Source organism: Oxyura jamaicensis, chromosome 1 (assembly GCF_011077185.1).
Source record: "Oxyura jamaicensis isolate SHBP4307 breed ruddy duck chromosome 1, BPBGC_Ojam_1.0, whole genome shotgun sequence".
Classification (NCBI taxonomy): Eukaryota; Metazoa; Chordata; class Aves; order Anseriformes; family Anatidae; genus Oxyura; species Oxyura jamaicensis.
Window position 1 is genome coordinate 63,471,630 of NC_048893.1, and position 16,850 is coordinate 63,488,479.

The window sequence follows — 16,850 nt, forward strand, 5'->3', positions numbered from 1 at the left end:
TCCATGATGCAATTTTCAGTGATGTATTTACACAACTGTTTTCTTACAGAACCTTTCCTTCATTAAGTGTGCAGGATGCACTGACTTCTTCAAATCAGTAACTACATAAGCCCTAGCATTGCTGTCATCTGTGCTTTTCCCAAGGCCACTGGTTCTGCGCTGCAAGCCTCTCACTGCTTTGATTCTGTAAATTGTGACCTCCCAGACACCAAGTAGGCTGTTCCAATAAAGAAGGAATTGCCTCAAAGTCCTTCCATACTTTTTAGGAGACATGAACTCAAATCTGCTCTGACTTGACTCTAAAATGAACCAGATCCTGACATTTGGGAAGACCCAGACTTCAAATTCCACAGCTCACAAGTGCCTGGAACAGGGGATTTACTCTGGCACAGCAAGCACATATATATCATCCAGATCCAGAGCTAAATTTGGGATCATCTCTCTGTGCTTGTGTTCCTTTGTTCAGGCCAATGAGAAAAATCTTTTTATTTGGGGTATCATGCACTTATTTGGGTGTTTGTCTCGACTTAGTTTTGCAGGTGTGAAAATGCAATCTAATTCCTTTCAGCCATACCCCTGAACATGCCCAAGCCTTCACTGTGTTTCAGTGCTCATCTCCTCTTGGCAGGCGTCCAGCCCCTCTCCACCATAAACCTGGCAGGGATGTTTAAGGCTGCAAAGCCCCCCATGACTCGGCAGTGCTTGTGAGCAGCCCTGATTCTGCCTCCACACGTAGGCACCTCCCCACCTGATGGGTCTTTGGGAGTGAATTGCCTCCACCTGTTTCCAATGGGTCTGGTAACTGAAACCCTCCTCTAGCAGCTCTGCTGTCTGAGTCTTGCTGGGGAGGCAAAGGCTTAGAGGGAGAGTTGCTTTGATGTTGGTGTGGGGGTAGTGATGTGCTTTCTCTGGTTTTCCCTACTGGCTCCTAAATCCATTGCCTTTCTTAGCCAGGCTGTTCCAGGTTACTCCATCCTCCTACAAAGTCCTATGTAATATGCGTGAGGCTCTGCCTGCTGAAGTGACCACTGTCCCATGGAAGAGGCAAATGTTTGTGTCTACTTCTATGCTGCTGTTGGTAGGAGCAGTGATATGCTCTATCAGGTGTTTAATGACTTGGAGGACATGTGAAATACACACGTGTGTGACTAAAAGACTGAGTGTGGAGTGCAGAAGGAGGTAAATGATTTCAGCATCTTATTTTCTGGTCCTTGTTTGACTTCAGTCTGCAGTTCATGCCACTGTGGTTTGGCTTAATTTACCATTAATAGTTTCTATTAGTAATTTGGTGGTGATAATCACTAAAGTTTGAGTAAGCAAAGCGTGGCTACCAAGGTTACCTTGAATTATTGCTGCTGTTGAAATCAGGGGTATGTTGTGCTGATACCCTTGACTGCTGTAAAGTAGCACACTCCAGCTTCAGGGGTGTTTTCCCAGCCCAAGCAGTAGCTGTGTAAGGCTGTTTTTGCAGGCGCTGGGGCTCAGCAGCACCCATGGGTGGCACCCACTGGAGCTAAGGTATGCTTGGCTGTTCACAGGGAAGGTGCTTTGGGCATCGCTTACTGTGGATAAGATCAAATGTGAAAGCACAATAAAACCATCACTCCACCTGGACCAGGCAGCCTGCAACCTGAACATTATCAGCACTTGCTTGATATTTAATAGTAAACACTCCAAGGCACTTCCAGCTGCAGCAGAAAACACCACAATCTTTACTACAATCATTCCTGTCTTCTCCTCTTAGGAAACATAGCTTTGTGTTGGGTTATTGTGGGTGGGGATTGATGCAAAGCCCTGGCCAGAGCGTGCAGTTTGTGGCTGGTTTTGCCTGTCCTGGGCAGAGCACACCCAGACAAGAGTGGCTTCATTAAAGGTCAGTGCTCAGCAGAAGACGGGAATCTACTGAAGACAGGAGTGAGATTGCTTGGTCCTCCTTTAGCTTCTTTTTTTTTGTTGTTGTTAAGTGGAGTGGGTTTTTTTTTGGTTTTGTTTTTTTTAAACACTTTGCCACCACCTCGGCTGCATTATGCTACAGAGATATTAATGGGCTTGTGTGGGGCTTGGCTCTGTTCCCGAGATGTCCTATTTACTGTGCTTGGCGTGACTGGCGAATACTGGTGTTTTTGCAGAGTCTCAGGGCTCCCGGAGATGTAAAATGAACCGGGATAAGCGGGAAGTCATGCTGTTACCTTGATTCTCTGCATACAAGTAGGTCCTACAACAGACGATTGTATGGACAAACAAGAATCTCCAATGATATATGACAGTGGCAAGGTCTTTCAGCTACTCAGCAAGTGAGGAGAGGACAATGCTAGCTGGCAGCTACTGTTCAGGCTGACGCACTTGACTTAAATTAGCACTGGGGTAAGAGTATGCATTCTGCCAATTACTAAAGCTCAGCTAACTTGCAGCAATTTGTGAAGGGGCAGTAACTCAATTGCTTGCACTCTCTGCTCAGATGACAGGCTAGCAAAATGCTCTAAGGAGGTGGCTTCCAACTCTTCGGTACTGTCAGCTTTTGGTGTGTCTCAGAAAACGGCACTTATTTTTTATCTTACGTTTAACAGTTTTGAATTCTAAAATGGAGGGGGTTGCTGGTAACTTTTGAAGTTATCGGATGGGCATGACAAATGGAGGAGCTGCTGCCCTGGAGCAAATGGTGCTGCTGGTGGTTGAAGTGAAAACAGGAACCAAACTGCTCAGTCCCCTCTGGTTTCTGCAGACTTCTTTGTGACCTTTTCCAGTTACATGGTGCTGTAAGGCCCCTATTTTTTCCAATCATTTTAGAGGTGCGAGACTCTTTTGAGTGCATATTAAAGAAACTGGCCTTTGAAGTCCTTCATCACGGTGATGATGTTGTGCCCCACAAACTGCACTTCCTGCCCCCCAGAGGGTCCTCCCATGTTGGTTTGGCAGTAACATCTCGAGCCCAGAGCGGGTCCCTTGCTGGACTGGGGCAGGAGGGGTGCAGCAGCTTGGAGTCAGCCCAAGAAAACAGGGATTTGTCAGGAAAACACAAGTTCAGAGCTTCCATGGGGAATCCACATCTACCACCAACCCCATGCCTTCAGCCCCCCACCCCCTGCTTGTACACCCCCAGCTCTCCACCGCCCAGCCTGTGAGCCCAGGAGAGGCAGAGGAGCGCTGTTGGCAGGACCGAGTGTTTTATCACGCAGTTGGTGTCAGACGTGGAGCGCCTGGTGCCACATCAGTCCCTGCAACCTTCCCTGGCCTGCGAGTGACCCAAGTGGGGCGTAATGACTTCAAGGTGGCAGTGAAAGGCTGATCCGCGCCCCTACAGTTGGAGGCTTTAATTTGATCCCATTGTGCATGAAGTGATGACTCCTGAAAACAACAGCGGCAGCACAATTATTTATGTTCATCTGTCAGAAGAGTAGATCAAAGCTATCTATAGAGCTGCAGACAAATATCACCACGGATGACCCAGAGGCTTCCTTTGTGTGAGGTGACAGACTGGAGCGTGACTTCATTGGGAAATCAGTCTTAGACCCACACAGCAAAGTCATCCCAGCGAACGCTGACCCAGAGCTTTTCTTTGCACTCGCTCACAGCTGAGTAGCGACAGGGGTTAGAGACGATGACGCCAACTTTCCCTGTTTTTGTTTTTCTGGTAAGAGACCTTGTTCAGCGCAACAATATCGCTTGTGCTCATCATTACGTGTGCAATCTTAAGATGATATCTCGGCAAGTTCAGACGTGATGGAGACCTTTGAGCTGCAGGGTGTGTTGCAGCCTGGCACTGTGCAGCAAGGCTGTCAGGGATCATCTGGGAGCCTCTGACCGTGCAAAGAGTCAGGGGAGCAGCAATCGCTTCGTGCCCAGCTCAGAGCCAGACGTGACCAGGTCCCTGCCTCTCAGGCGTGTCTTGAAGCACATCCTCACTCAAGTGCTGACACCATTAACTGCCAGCATCTTCTCAGCAAGGAAGACCCAAGGAAATTTTAAGAGAAGATAGAGGGCAAATCAACAAAAGAAGAACTTGAAGGTCACTTTCCCTCCTTGCATTTGCTAGGGTTCTGTCTACACATACCTTTTCATTGCCTGACTTGCAGATGGTGACTGATGCTTGGAGTATCTATTCCGTGTGCTTGGAAAGGTTCCTGTAACTCTCTGACAATGAATGATGCAGTCACCCCTAAAGCCCAATTTTATATATTCATTAAATATCAGCAGAGATGGATCTGGGCCCTCTGCACCACCCAAAAGCCCATTCACTCCCTATGAGGCTTTGTGTACAGGTTATTCATCCTTCTATATAATGGATGATATACCAGCCACAACTTGAAAGTGTTGAACGTGATGTTACAACCTTTCATAATGCTTTGTTCTTCAAAACACAGTCCCAGTGTCCTGCAAGGGAAAGAAGGTCCCCATCTGCATGTACCAAAAAAAATAAAGAAAAATTCCAGCTCTCATTGCTGGAGAGAGGCAAAGTAAAATGGAGCTTCAGTGAACCTGAAAGCCTCAGAAACAAGAATCAAACCCACCAAACAAAAAGCCTCCCAGGTGAAAACAAGATGTTGTGCATGTGAGCAAGCATCATGTTTTGGGGCATGAATCACAAGGTTTTCTTTTCTTTTTTTCTTTTTTTTTTTTTTTTTTTTTCCTCCTTGGCAGGTGTATATGATTACGGTCCCAGGATCTGTTGAAGTATTTAGTGATTTTTGGCTCAACCTCATATGCCATGACTGGTGTTAGCCAGTAGGTGTTCTGTGCATCCTGGAAGATCAGTGCCTCAAGCTGCAAATTCATTCATGACTTTCTTGAGGAAGTTGACCAGAGAAAAGATGGAACACAAAAACAATTTAACTTAAAGCCAGAGTTGCCCCATGTAGTTTAATTTTACCCTTACAAGGATAATTGCAACCTAAGGAAGAACTTGTTTTAAGTCTTTAGTTCATTGAATGCACAAATACATACTGTGGGCACAATTTTCCTGGCCGAGCCCTTGAAATGTGCTGGGGAGCACCAGTATCTGCGTGCAACACTTTGTCTAGTGCCTGGGCCCTCAGACCGTAGTCAATGTAACAACTGAGTGCCTCTGAAGAGAACCATCTTCTGCCACAGGGCTTCTTCTCCTCATGTCTTGTGGCTGAACTGGTGCTTCAGTTATAGCACACAAAATAGGCAGATGAGGAAACTTTAATGCTGATGTTTGTGTAAGCCCCATATTACCAATGCTATACATACTTGTTTAAAAACCACTGTGTCTAAGAATTGTTTTTATATTCCCCTTGGGCTGAGCTGTGAAGGTGAGACTATTAACCAAAGGCATTTGTCATCAAAGGGCGCTCTGGAGCAACAAAATGCAATGATTTTCACACAAAGGTTTACTTGTCATTTGTTTGGTTTGCAAGCAGCCAAACCAGCAGCTACGGAGATCGTCCCAGGCCTTGCTTATGCTCTTCAGCTCATCTCGGGGCTTTATGGGACCCAGAAATAAAAGCAGGAAGCGTGCTGTGGTTTTGCTGGCTCTAAATAGCGCTTGTCCTGAGGCTGTGTGAGCTCTGCCCATGGGCAGTGGTGTGCCAGGCAGACAAGCATCAGGTCCCTCCCAGCCACCCCCTGCACCGCCACCCTGTGCCACCCTCCCCATCTGCACGGTGACACATCCTGCCCACCCAGCACTGCCCACTTCCCAAGCACCCTGGTGGCACCGGTTGCACCCTCCTGGCTTGGTGCTGTCAGCACATTCCCGGCCACCTGCCCAGCCAGGAGCGTGTCGCCTGCCCCAAAAGCCAGCTTGCATCACCCCATGCCAGCAGCAGCATGGAGAGGCTCTCAGCAAGGTGAAGGGGAGGATGAGGATGCCCACCGACCTTGTACACACACAGCTGAAGCAATGGGGTGCCTGTGGAAAGGAAATGTCCATGGGGCATCAGACCTAGGGATAGGGCTCGGTACAGCTGCTGTGGGCTGTGACACGGGGCTTGGGGCCTGGGCAGGGAGAAGGGGCTGCCCCTGTCAGCCCCAACCTCTGCCCTTACCCACTGAAGTGAACCCCTCCATTGTCTCTGACAGGGCCCCGCCTGTCCTTTCCCCCCAAACCAACAGCGAATGTTCAGCTGTTTGGGGACATCTTCTTGCCAGACTCATGGGACATCAGCATCATGGCACTGATCTGGATGGAGGGCTTGATGGGGTGGCCGCTCCCTGGGGTTGATCCTGTTGTGGCAAGGCAATGCTTGCTCCCCCTGCATCTCCTGCATGCCCCGGTCTGCACGCACACGTGTGCACACCCATGAGCACGGACACACGTGTATGCACACACGTGCAGCCCCTGCTGAAGCCATTGGTGGGGCTGCTGTCACAGACCACGTTTAATTATGCTGCGGAGGTTGTTACTACAGGAAGCAGCCGAGGCCAAGAATTAAGTAAGACTTGAGGAAGGGACTGGCCATTCGAACAGACAACAAGAATATCCAGAGTTGTCATAATTCATGCCGATAAAAAATTTGGAAAGGATGCACAACTCTTCGCCTCAGGGTCTAAGCCAAGTAGAAGAGACCGAGAGACTTGGTCTGAGAGGAGGGGGCCGGGGGCAGATTACCTCACCGTCTGGCTATGGCCGTGGCCGTGGCCTCACGCCTCCACTAACCACATAGCCCCAGACCCCCGGCATGGGCTCAGTGCCCCGTGCTGGCCCTGGGGCACCTGCCACCCCCTGTGTGCCAGCCCATGGCTGAGGCCTGCCCCACATCCCTGCCTGAGCGGGCAGGCCTGGTGTGGGGGGCTGGAGCCCTCGGTCACGCGAGCCAGGGCTCCTGTCCAGGGGCTGCCGAGGAGGGCAGTTACACTTTAACCCGCCGAGCCCACGGAGCCCGCTGTCGGGAGCGCCTGTCTAATGATTAAAGCGCTAAACGAGGAGGCATGAACTCTGCGTGCTCTCCCCAGCCTTGCTGCCGGGTTACGTGGAGCCAGGCAAGTCAGGCCTTCGCCGCAGCCACCAGGTCCAGCTGGTTATGACCGCATCCTTTAAATCCTTGTGTTTGGCAGAGGGTGTCTCACTATTTGACTTCTAGGTATTTAAGACCTAATAAACTTCTCATTTCACCCTTTCGTCCAGGGACCAGGGGAAGAAGAGAAAGGAGCCAAAAGCAGAAGGGCTGCAGCTGTAGGAGAGAGCCCTGATGCCCTGACTTCTCCAGTCTGTGGAGCTCAGCGTTGAGAAACGCAGCTCCAGATGCTCAGACCTGTTGTGGACACCTGAGGAGCTCACTGTGATGTGTGTTGGAGGACTCCCCGGGACCCTACTAGCACAACACCAAGGTGAGGAAAGGCAAATTTGCATCAAGCAGTTGCTGCATTACTCTTTGTGCCCTGTGCTGGTGGAGGGGAAGAATATGCTGAGCATCCACCTCCGAAGGCAGCAGCTGCTGTCCATCCTGCAGAGCCCCCGTTCGGCTCCCACCTCTTCTCAGCCGCGTGTCCCTGAGTCCAGCATGGATTTTACTTGGTGATGTCAGGCCAGATGAATCCTGGTTTAATTGACCGTGGGTGAAATCGTGCTTTGATGGTTAATGTTATACTTGAGGCTGGGAAAACTACTGCACAATCATAGCAATTAGAGCTGGAAATGATTCAAGTCATCTAATTTATTTCCTCTCTCCCCCCTCATTGTCTCTCCCAGGGACAGGGGCAGTAACGTTCCCAACAATGTGTCCCCCCATGCCTTGTCCGGTCCTGTCTCACTGACTCAAGGAGCCTCCGGAGCATCCACGTGTCCCCGGGGGGACGATTCCACAGCCTGAAAGACGTCAACATGAGGAAATGTTTCAGAAGTTTAGCCTATATTTCCTTTTGTGGAGTGCCACAAATTCTCAGGTCGTGAGCTTTATGCCTCCGGGAAACTGGCTGCTTCCCATGAGGGCAGTGGCTGGGAATAAGGTGGTGGTTTTCTTTGGGGTTTGCAGGGGCAGGTAGAGAACATGGGGTGGGTCAATGAAGGTTTTCACACCTGCGAGGCAGGTCAGATCAGGTAACTCATCTGGAATAAGCCCTCCTTTGGCAGGAGCTGGAGATTTTTTTTTTTTTTATTTTTTTTTTCCATTTCCAGATTTTTATTCCTTGAATTCCACCTTGACTCATAAAAATCTCACTGCGGGAAACTTGTTCAGCTCCTCTGAACAAATTCACCTCCTTTGACTTGCTCCTACTGCTTCCACTGATGCTACCACAGGAGAGTGGGGCGAATGTTAATTAAAAGGCAGAAAGTGTCCAGTCCATCCCAATGAAAGAAACGTAGCAAGGAGAAGCAGCTACTCCTTGAAAGGTGTCACAGGATGGGCATCGGCTTGGTCTCCACTCTGTCCTGCCTGCAGAAAGAACACGGGACATTCTGCCTGGGGGGAAGCTGGTTGTGCAGAGACAAAATGGACAGAAGAAACTTCCCAAGGGATAAGGGCTTATGAGCACCACAATGAGCTGAGGATTTCCACATCTCAGGCAGTTCCAGCACCTCCCAGCCCTCCTCCTGCTCACCAACAGCGAAGGTTAGCCAGGTGAGAGACACGACACCCACTGCTGTAGGAGAAGAGAAAGGGTGACGTGAGGGTGACCGGAGCCGTAGCAGTGCTTGCAGTGTCCAGGGAGCTGCGTGGGTTAAGGTACTTTTTGCAAACACTCAGATGTAAGAGCTTCCCTGGGCATGCTGTGACACCGTCTCCCACCAATATTAGTCACATCTGAGACTCTGGTCGTAAAGTCCAAACCGCAACCAGCTCCAGTTGTGGACACGGCTCATTATTAAATCAGTGAGGTTTAATCATATCAGGACATCTTGCAGAGAACATCTGGATGACATCTTCAGCAACTGAGGCTAGACAGGGGCCCCTCCTACCGGCAGCTATTGCCCCCAGTACCTCATGAAGATCAGCTCTGGCCAGGAACAAGTGCCTCTTTCCTCTTCCATCCTCCTAGGATAAACTATGATAAGATATTTAAGAGTTGGTGTTTTGGTGGAGGATAAAGCAGACTTCTGGGGAAAAACAGATGAAAAGTAGACAAGTAACTGTTCTCCTGGAAATAAAATTAGCAGAGTGATTTCAGCAGAGAAGATAAAGCAGTAAGTGGCCTGCTGTCCTCACCCAGCCCCACAGGGAGCTGTGACCAACTCATCCATGATATTTGCCCTCAGCCCTGGCAGGGAGGGGTGCCAGGTCCTTTTGCAAACTCCCCCAGATGGGCCACACACCTCATTATTACTGGCTGGGGACCTTTTTCCTCTCTTCCAGCCCTTCATGTGGCCAGCCAGGGGCCTGCTCCCACCCAGCTTTTGAGGTGCACACCCCCAGCTGTCCCTCCTGCCCTTCCTGGCACCCAGCACCCCCACCAGACTGCCACATGCCTACGTGCCCTCCTGCTCTTCTTGTCCCACCAAAGCAGCTGTGGAGATGGTGAGGAAGGAGTCAAACTGCATTAACTCCCATCCTCCTCATGGACTGCACTGAAGCCAGCATGGTCTTGCAATAAGCCAAGATCTTTCTGAATAGCCCACGTAGCTCACAGCTGCAGGTTTCAAGGAGCACATCTATCCAGTCCTGCCTGTCCGTCTCTGCCACTGGTCCTGCAGCAACTCTGCCTTCCCCCTCTGCCACCTGTAACCCTGAGGCATCTCGGGGTGTGAAGCAGTGCCAGCCCCAGGATTCCCGTGGCATTGTACCAGAAGGTGCCAAAGAGGAGCTCAGGCCTGCTAACCCACTGCAGCCAGCTGTGCCTTATAATGCCAAAACTGGAAAAGCACGTCACTCGAGAGTGTGTCACCAAGCCCCAAGTCATAATGCTCCCCCTCACACCTCCGGGTGCCCAAAAGAGGACCCTGATGTTTGCTGGTTCCCCAGAGGAGCACCCTGCACCTGCTCTGCAAAGCCTGAACGCGCAGGCTAAAAGTTTGGCAGACGAGCATCACAAAACAACTTTACCTTGGAGGGAGAAAAGCTGGCACCAAAAATTTCCTGCAGCCAGCTGCAATTTCGAGACAGCATTTTCCCTCTAATTAGTTGGTATTTGCTATACCAACTATTATCTTCCTGGTTACGTAGTGCTGGGGACAATGGTTCCTTATTTCCTACCACAAACACCAGGTTGCTATTTACCTCCAGCTGCACCTCCTCTATCCCCTGCTCACATTAAAGGGAAGTCTCACTAATGACTACCACGATGGGAAACACTGCAATAGCAGGTTGTAAATTAAGACACTGAGAGCCTTCAATTAGTTGCACCGTGCATCCTGGAGTCAAACCCTCACCTGCTCCTCTAAACACGCTCACGCAGTGTTTCCAAAACGGACACGAAGGGATGCTCAGAGCTGGTTGCAAGGAGATGCTTGTGTATGGGTACGCACCTCGAGCTGTGCCGACTGTCACAGCCTGGCCCAAATTAGAGGAGCTCCAGTGGACCAGCTGCCTCCCAGATGTACCCCTGACACCCGTCAGGAGCAACGAGGCGGGGGCTGGCTGCTCCTCGCACTGTGCACCAGGCGCTGCAGCTCCAGACCTCGGTTTGCGGACACCGTGGGGACCAGAGATGAGGACCCCAACGCAACAAGTGCAAATCGTGGCTTTGTGCACGGCTGCGGAGCTGCCACCCAGCTCACGTAAACCCTGCCCGTGTGTGTGTGCGGCTCCCCAGGCTGTCCCGAGGGCTGGGCACCGCTCTCCCCCACCAGTGGCAGCGTGCACCCATCCTGCCCATGCCCCTGCGGCTTCTCCCTGCTTCTGTCCGCCAGGAGAAGCGGGAGCTGGACCCACCAAGTTTTACGGGCTCAGGGGGAGGCAGAGCCTCCGCCGCTATTCCTGGTGGTGCGACCCGCTGGTGGGGAGCCAGCCCCACCGAACACCCCCTCTCCGAAATCCGCTCTCCTCCTGCCTCCAGCGGCCTCTCCACCAGCACCCGGGCTCCTCCTCGCCCCCTTCCCCACCAGCACCGACCCTCGGGGAAGCAGCAGCAGCAGCGGGCCACCTCCCCTCGCCCTTTAGCGACCCCTTCCCTCCGTGAGCCTCCCCCTCGGAGCCCCCCGACGGCAGCAGCCCCCCGGACCGGCCCCGGCGAGCCCCCTCCCGGCGGCGGGGCGGGCACAGGGCGCGGGGGGCGGGCGCGGGGCGGGGGGAGGCGGAGCGGAGGCGGCCGGAGCCCCCGGGATCCGCCGGCACCTCCCGGGCCCGGCACTCGCCGCCGCCGCCAACTTCGGCCGGGAGGCGCCCTCGGAGCCGCGGCAGCCCAGCGCCGGGAGCCTGCCCTTCCGCAGACCACCACCTCCACCTCCGTCCGTCCTTCCTTCCTTCCCCGCTCCCCTCCCGCAGCCGCCGGCGGGGGGCTCAGCGCGGCGCGGGGCCGCGGCCCCCGGGGCAGGTGCGTCCCCTCGCGGTGTCCGGGGGGCGCCGAGCCCCGTGCCCACCTGCCGCCGCCGCCCGGGGACATGCAGGTAGGGAGGGGGCGGCCCCGGCCGGCGGGGGGCGGCGGGGGGCTCCGAGGAGGGCCCGGCACGGTGGTCCCCGCGACCCCCGCAGCGGCTCCGCGCAGCGCCCGGCGGAGGGGACGGGGCCGTCGGGGGGCGCCGAGGGGAGAGCGGAGCGCGGGTTGGGGACGCTCCGGGAGCCCCTCGGCTCGGCCTGGAGGGTCGGGGGAAGGTGCTCGGGGGGCTCGGAGGGGTTGCCGCGGTGGGACGGGGTCGGTGCGGCGCTGGGGAGCGCTCCGGGCCTCGCCCTGGCACGAGGGAGGCTGCTGTGGCGTGAGGGATGCTCCTCGGCGTGGCAGCCGCGGCCGTGCTAAGGCAGATGGTCCTCTGACGTGAGAGGAGAGGCTCTGGCAAGCAGATGCTGCCCCGGTAAGACGGACCTTGCAGGAGGGTGAGGGTCCGCTCCCTCCCCAGGGTGGGCACCGGCTGCCCTGCGAGCTCCCTGCCCACGCTGTTGGTCTCACCCCAAACCTGCTGCGTGGCACCCGCATAGGCGCTGGCAGGGCAGGAGGTGCTCGTGCACCCTGAGACACAGGCGAGCAGCGACGGCCTGCCTGGTCCTAAGGTACCAGGGCGTGAGCATCCCAGCTGTACCCGTAACAAACATCGTGTTTCATGAAACTTGTTTTTTATTTTTTTTTTATTTTCTGGGAATTATGGTGCAATACTTCCCTTAGCGGTACAGGCAGAAGAACTTCCCCAAACATACTGTTGTGTGCTGTGACATGCTTTGTTGCCCCATGTTTTTCGTATTTTCCCTCTGCCACCAGTTGAGCATCCCTGTCGGACTCTGTCCAACTTCTTCCTTCCTCTTAATGCTTTCCTGCATGTACTCTCCCGTGTGTTCATCACCACTCTTGCTCTACTCTCTGCACCCACGTACTCACCTGTTCATCTTTTTTTTTTCATGACAGAGCAGTGCTGTTGCTCACCCAAGCATCTGTGTTCTTGCTTCATTTTCTCTTAGCCAGAAACTCTGGTGCACACACATCGCATTCCTGGTTTGCATGTTTCTGCCATAATCTGCTCTACCATGCTTCACCAGCATGTGGGGACTGCCTTTTTGCACCAATGTCTCTGCTGACTAAACGTCAAGTGCTCTTTCCCTGTGCTCTTTATTTGGGTCCAGAGATCTCCTTCCTTTACACTCGTCTTCTTTGTGCCTGCCTGTTCTGCGCCCTTTACCCCATCTGGTACATGCATGTTACGAGGTCTTCCCCGTGCTTCTCCCCAGGCCTCTGGTCTGCAGGGGGGCACCAGCACTCACTCCTGAGCCCGGCGTTGCCTTTCCTTCCCGCACTGCCCTTCCGTCCCGCGCTCACCACGGTGCCTCGGCACGCGGTCTGAAGGAAGCCCTTCTTCCCGTGGTGGCAGCTCTAACACACAGGTGTGCTCCTGTCTTGTGTCGCGTGCGCCGTGTTTTAAAAGCAGAATGAAATTTGGTACGTGCTCTTCTTCCCAAGAGAGAAGGAGGATTTTCTTCTCCACACGAGAGACAAACTCCTCATATACCAATGTCCCGTCCATGGACACACGGATTTGTACGAGGTGAAGCTTGGGTGCTGAAGGAGTTCAGGTGGAATTTTGTACTCCTAGTGTACACCGTATGGAATAAGTTACCACGTGTGGCCGCAAAGCCAGCCCGAGCACTCTTTTTTTTTTCCTTCTTCTTGAAAGAAATTAGCCAAGTATATGAAGGGAAAAGCATGAGGCTCAACTGCCAGCTGAGGGTAGGAGGCAGAGTTGGACAGGCGAGCTGGCCGCAGCCCAGCCATGGATTTCCTGTGCTCCCAGGCTCCATCCCTCACTCGCGTTTCTGTGCCCAGGAGTGTCGGTGAGAGATTCCTCCTTTTTGGAAGCGAGTCCCTCCCTAGCTCATTCGGTGACTTGGGGAATGTTTCACCTCTCCTCCTGGTAGCTTTAAGCAGCCCTTTTGTCCTTTCCTCTGTCTCTATTGTATGTAAAACTAACACGCCTCCTTTCAGGGCATGTCGCAGCTGAAATTGTTGCTGCTGGATCCCAGCACCAAGAAGTTTTCTTTCTCAGCTCCTTCCCTCCCAGTCTGCAAGAACTCAGGAGAGCAGATGAAAAAACCTTGAAGTCTTGAAAGAGCTGGGTCTGAAAAGTTGGGTTTTGCTGATTTATTGTTTCTAGGAGCAAGGTATGCCCCTTTTCAAGAAGACGTACCTCTCTTAAAAAGTCTTCTCAAGACTTTTTCTGCAAAGGCCAGAAACATAACTTTTTAAGAAAAAATTGAAATTCTTGTGTACTGAAGTTTCCAGGAACTTGGGCTCTTAGTGAGCAACCAAATGTTGTGAAATTTACACAACAAATAAATTAGCGCAGTCACCTTTAATGCTATTTGTTCTTTTTTCTAGCCCAGTGAGCCTCTGTGTTTCTGGACTGCTTCAGATCTTGAGTCTTTTGTCCTGAAGTTTTTGGGCTTGGGTTTCAAGGCGTGCAGGGAAGCCAGTCTTTTCTGAAGACTGCATGATTGCTCATCTAAATGAAAATAAATCGTTTCTATTCATAAGATCTTTTTCCTAATGGCTGATCAAAGTTCAAGTGAAAAGCATTTCATCATTTCAAAATTAATTGGACACACACACAATGAGCATTTCAGAGAGACTTTTAAGCACAGTACTTTTAAAATCAGGATGCGGATAGCCAAGGCATGTTGTCATGTAAGGCCTCACAGCCCATGATTTGCTTCCATTTTTACAGAGAAAGGGGTGTTAGCTTGATGGAAAACGGAACACAGGCCCATTAAAGTTGAAGGCAGTGCAGACGGGAGTCACGGGAATTGTTCCTGGACAGGAAACAATCCTATCTAATGGCAGACTTAAGGAATGTGGGCCTAGGAAGCGTTTCAGAGAGAGAGCCGAGCGGTGGCTGGGTGCGGTACCTGGGTGCTCTCGGTGGCGGGAAGTAGCTGGTACTTGCAGAGCTTTTGCGATTCAAGAAGAGAACTGCACAAAAACAGCATGTTGCTGGCATTTAAGCAATATACATTCGCATTAGCAGTAGGCAACGTTTTTAACAGCGGGGTGATCGGCCATTGGAACAAACTACCAAAGGAAGCGTTAGCTTCTCCAGCTCTTAAAACCCTCAGATAAGGACCGACCGTCTCTTTGGAAAACACACTTTACTCGAGCGTGAGTTATGGGGCTGGCTGCGGAGATAACTGGATGAAACACACGTACAGAGCCACAGGCAGCACCGGGCCCTGCGATCCCCTGCCCCTTCCAAGCCTTGGCTTGCAAATTGACAAGGCTTACGCAAATCTTCCTCCGCTGTGAGGGAGGTAGAGCAACAGGGTCATTGACAGCAGATTGCCGCTTTGCAGCACAGCTGCTTCACAAAGTAGGGATGCTCCCGTGTCCCTTGTAATTACGCAGCCTTTCTTCGAAGAAGCACTTTGCAAGCTGAGACTGTTGTATGGCGCAGCCTGCCCTTCTGGGGGGATCCTTCACTTGTCCTTGGACGCTGTAAAACACGCTGTGAAGGCTTGCGGCAAGGCTGCAGACAGCCTGGGGAAGGCAGTGCTGTGTATCCCCTCGAGCCCTCCGGGCCGGGAAGACTCAAGTTAAAATTTGGCTGAGTTTGCAAGACTTTAACTCCTTCTTCTTTCATTAAGTGTCACAAGCAATTGCCAAGCCTCTTCTGTCATGCCTTTTTCCCTCAGAAAGGTAGCTCGGCAGGGCTCTGGCACCTGGATGGCTACACCAGCCCTGTGGCCTCCTGGCTTCTCCTTGGGTGTTCTCTGGTGCCTTCCCTGTGTGCGCAGCCCCAGCTCCCCCCCGTTGGTACCCAGCCCGTGGGGCTGTGGCTCCACAGCTCAGGCTGCAGTCTTACATACATCGTGGTGCAGCCGCCTGGCTTCCCTGGGGAAGCAGTGTCCATGCCAGCAGCGCTCCTGCACCTGCCCATCCAGACAGACCACGTGGAGGAGCCCCTGTCTGTGGCTGCAGCCCCCCGGCAGGGTTATTGGGGTGTCCTCCCCGGGGCCAGGCAAAGACGGGCAGTAGGAGCTGCGTGAACCCTGCCTCTTCCCCTCGGTCTGTTTACCTGTCTAAATTTAACTCCCCAGCCGGCTGCATCCCTCCTAAGCCGACCTGTTCTCTTGTGGCTGAGCTGTGGGTCTGGCTCGTGCTGCAGCGTTTCCTGGCGGCCTCGGGCTGGCGGTTTGCTGCTCAGTCCCTCTCTCCGGCAGACGCTGGTTCTCTCGAGGTCCTGGGCAAGCCAGTCTTCCCTGCTCCTGGCTTTATTTTTAAATCTGGCTGCAGAAAGGCTCCTCAGAGCCCTCAGGGCTGGAGGGTCTCTTGCCTGTCATCTCCAGATGCTCTTTACTGCTCTGTTGATGCTGCAGTGGGCTTTGGGAAATCTTCCCCTGTCCCATTGCAGCCCAAAGACATTTTCATTCTGTCTGTGGTCGTTCCCAAACTGAGACCCGGCATGCTGAAGGGCTCCATGGCCATCTCTAGAGGGACAGTGCCTCTTTTGGCCCCTGTCAGGACCGAGACGGGTGGTCGGTCGGTCCTTCCTGCTGGATGCATCTCCCTTATTTTGCTTGGTACAGACCTGGGCTTCCCTGGGCTGGCTTTGGTCCCAGTTTGTTTGGGAACCTACTGATGTGCACCTCTGCTTCAAAGGAGTTGGCGAGAGGGCAAAGCCAAGGAGAGGAAGCGTTCCTATTTCTGTCAGGCTGGGCAGAATTAACTTTCTGTAGTGTTTCAGAGTTTGGTACAGTAAATATGGCCTGGCCTGGCAGCCTTATTCATCTAAATGAAAACGGCAGGATCAGACCAGTAGTGTCCTGCATAACCCTGCAAGAGACCCCTAATTGATCTCTGCTTTTCCGGGCATGCCTGGTTGTCGTGCAGTTAATGCTGTGGTCTACCACATGAGAGAGATGGTTTGAATCCTGGCCTCCTCTGTCACTCTTTGAGCTAACCCGGTGGCCTTCTGTTAATGCTCTTGTATTCAGAGGAAAGGTATTGAAGGCCAAGGTTTCCAGCAGTGACTAGTGATTTGGGGTATCCGACTTGAAACGCTGTCAAAGGTCCCGATTTTTCCTGAGGCTCAGCTATTTCTGATGCTTGGGCATGCTTAAGTAGTCTGGGATTGATCGCTCAAAGGGGCGAGTCAGTTTTGCAAAGCTTTGTCTCAGGTTCTGGAGTGACATTAAGAAAAACAAAGTTAGATAAAATAATGCATTCTTTAGGTGCCTCGTAGGGATACACAGATGGGGTAAATCATCCCAGAGTGAGCAGCAGTTCATGGCCAGAGAGCTCGTGGCACAGCTGCATACAGAGACTTGAAAAAAGAGTTCTGGGTGTAATCTTTGGCTTTCAGTAGGTCATACGAAGGGTTT

The 16,850-nt window shown here is 52.6% G+C and overlaps 1 protein-coding gene and 1 long non-coding RNA gene across 3 annotated transcripts in view; both read left to right on the forward strand.

Annotated features, from left to right (window-relative positions):
* Positions 1-850: 850 nt before the first annotated feature.
* On the forward strand, positions 851-8,321 carry LOC118160693. 2 transcript variants are annotated; one of them, XR_004747636.1, is made up of 3 exons: positions 851-1,179; positions 7,044-7,290; positions 8,078-8,321. It is a non-coding gene; the product is annotated as an uncharacterized LOC118160693 (long non-coding RNA). The 2 variants fall into 2 exon arrangements; XR_004747637.1 differs by having other exon boundaries at positions 7,088-7,290.
* A 2,816-nt stretch (positions 8,322-11,137) lies between these two features.
* The window catches only part of WNT5B (Wnt family member 5B), a 71,080-nt gene continuing 65,367 nt past the window's right edge, over positions 11,138-16,850 (forward strand). The window contains exon 1 of the mRNA XM_035345832.1: positions 11,138-11,443. Within this exon, the coding sequence (XP_035201723.1) occupies positions 11,438-11,443 (6 nt within the window). The 5' untranslated portion in view covers positions 11,138-11,437. The remainder of the gene's footprint in view (positions 11,444-16,850) is intronic.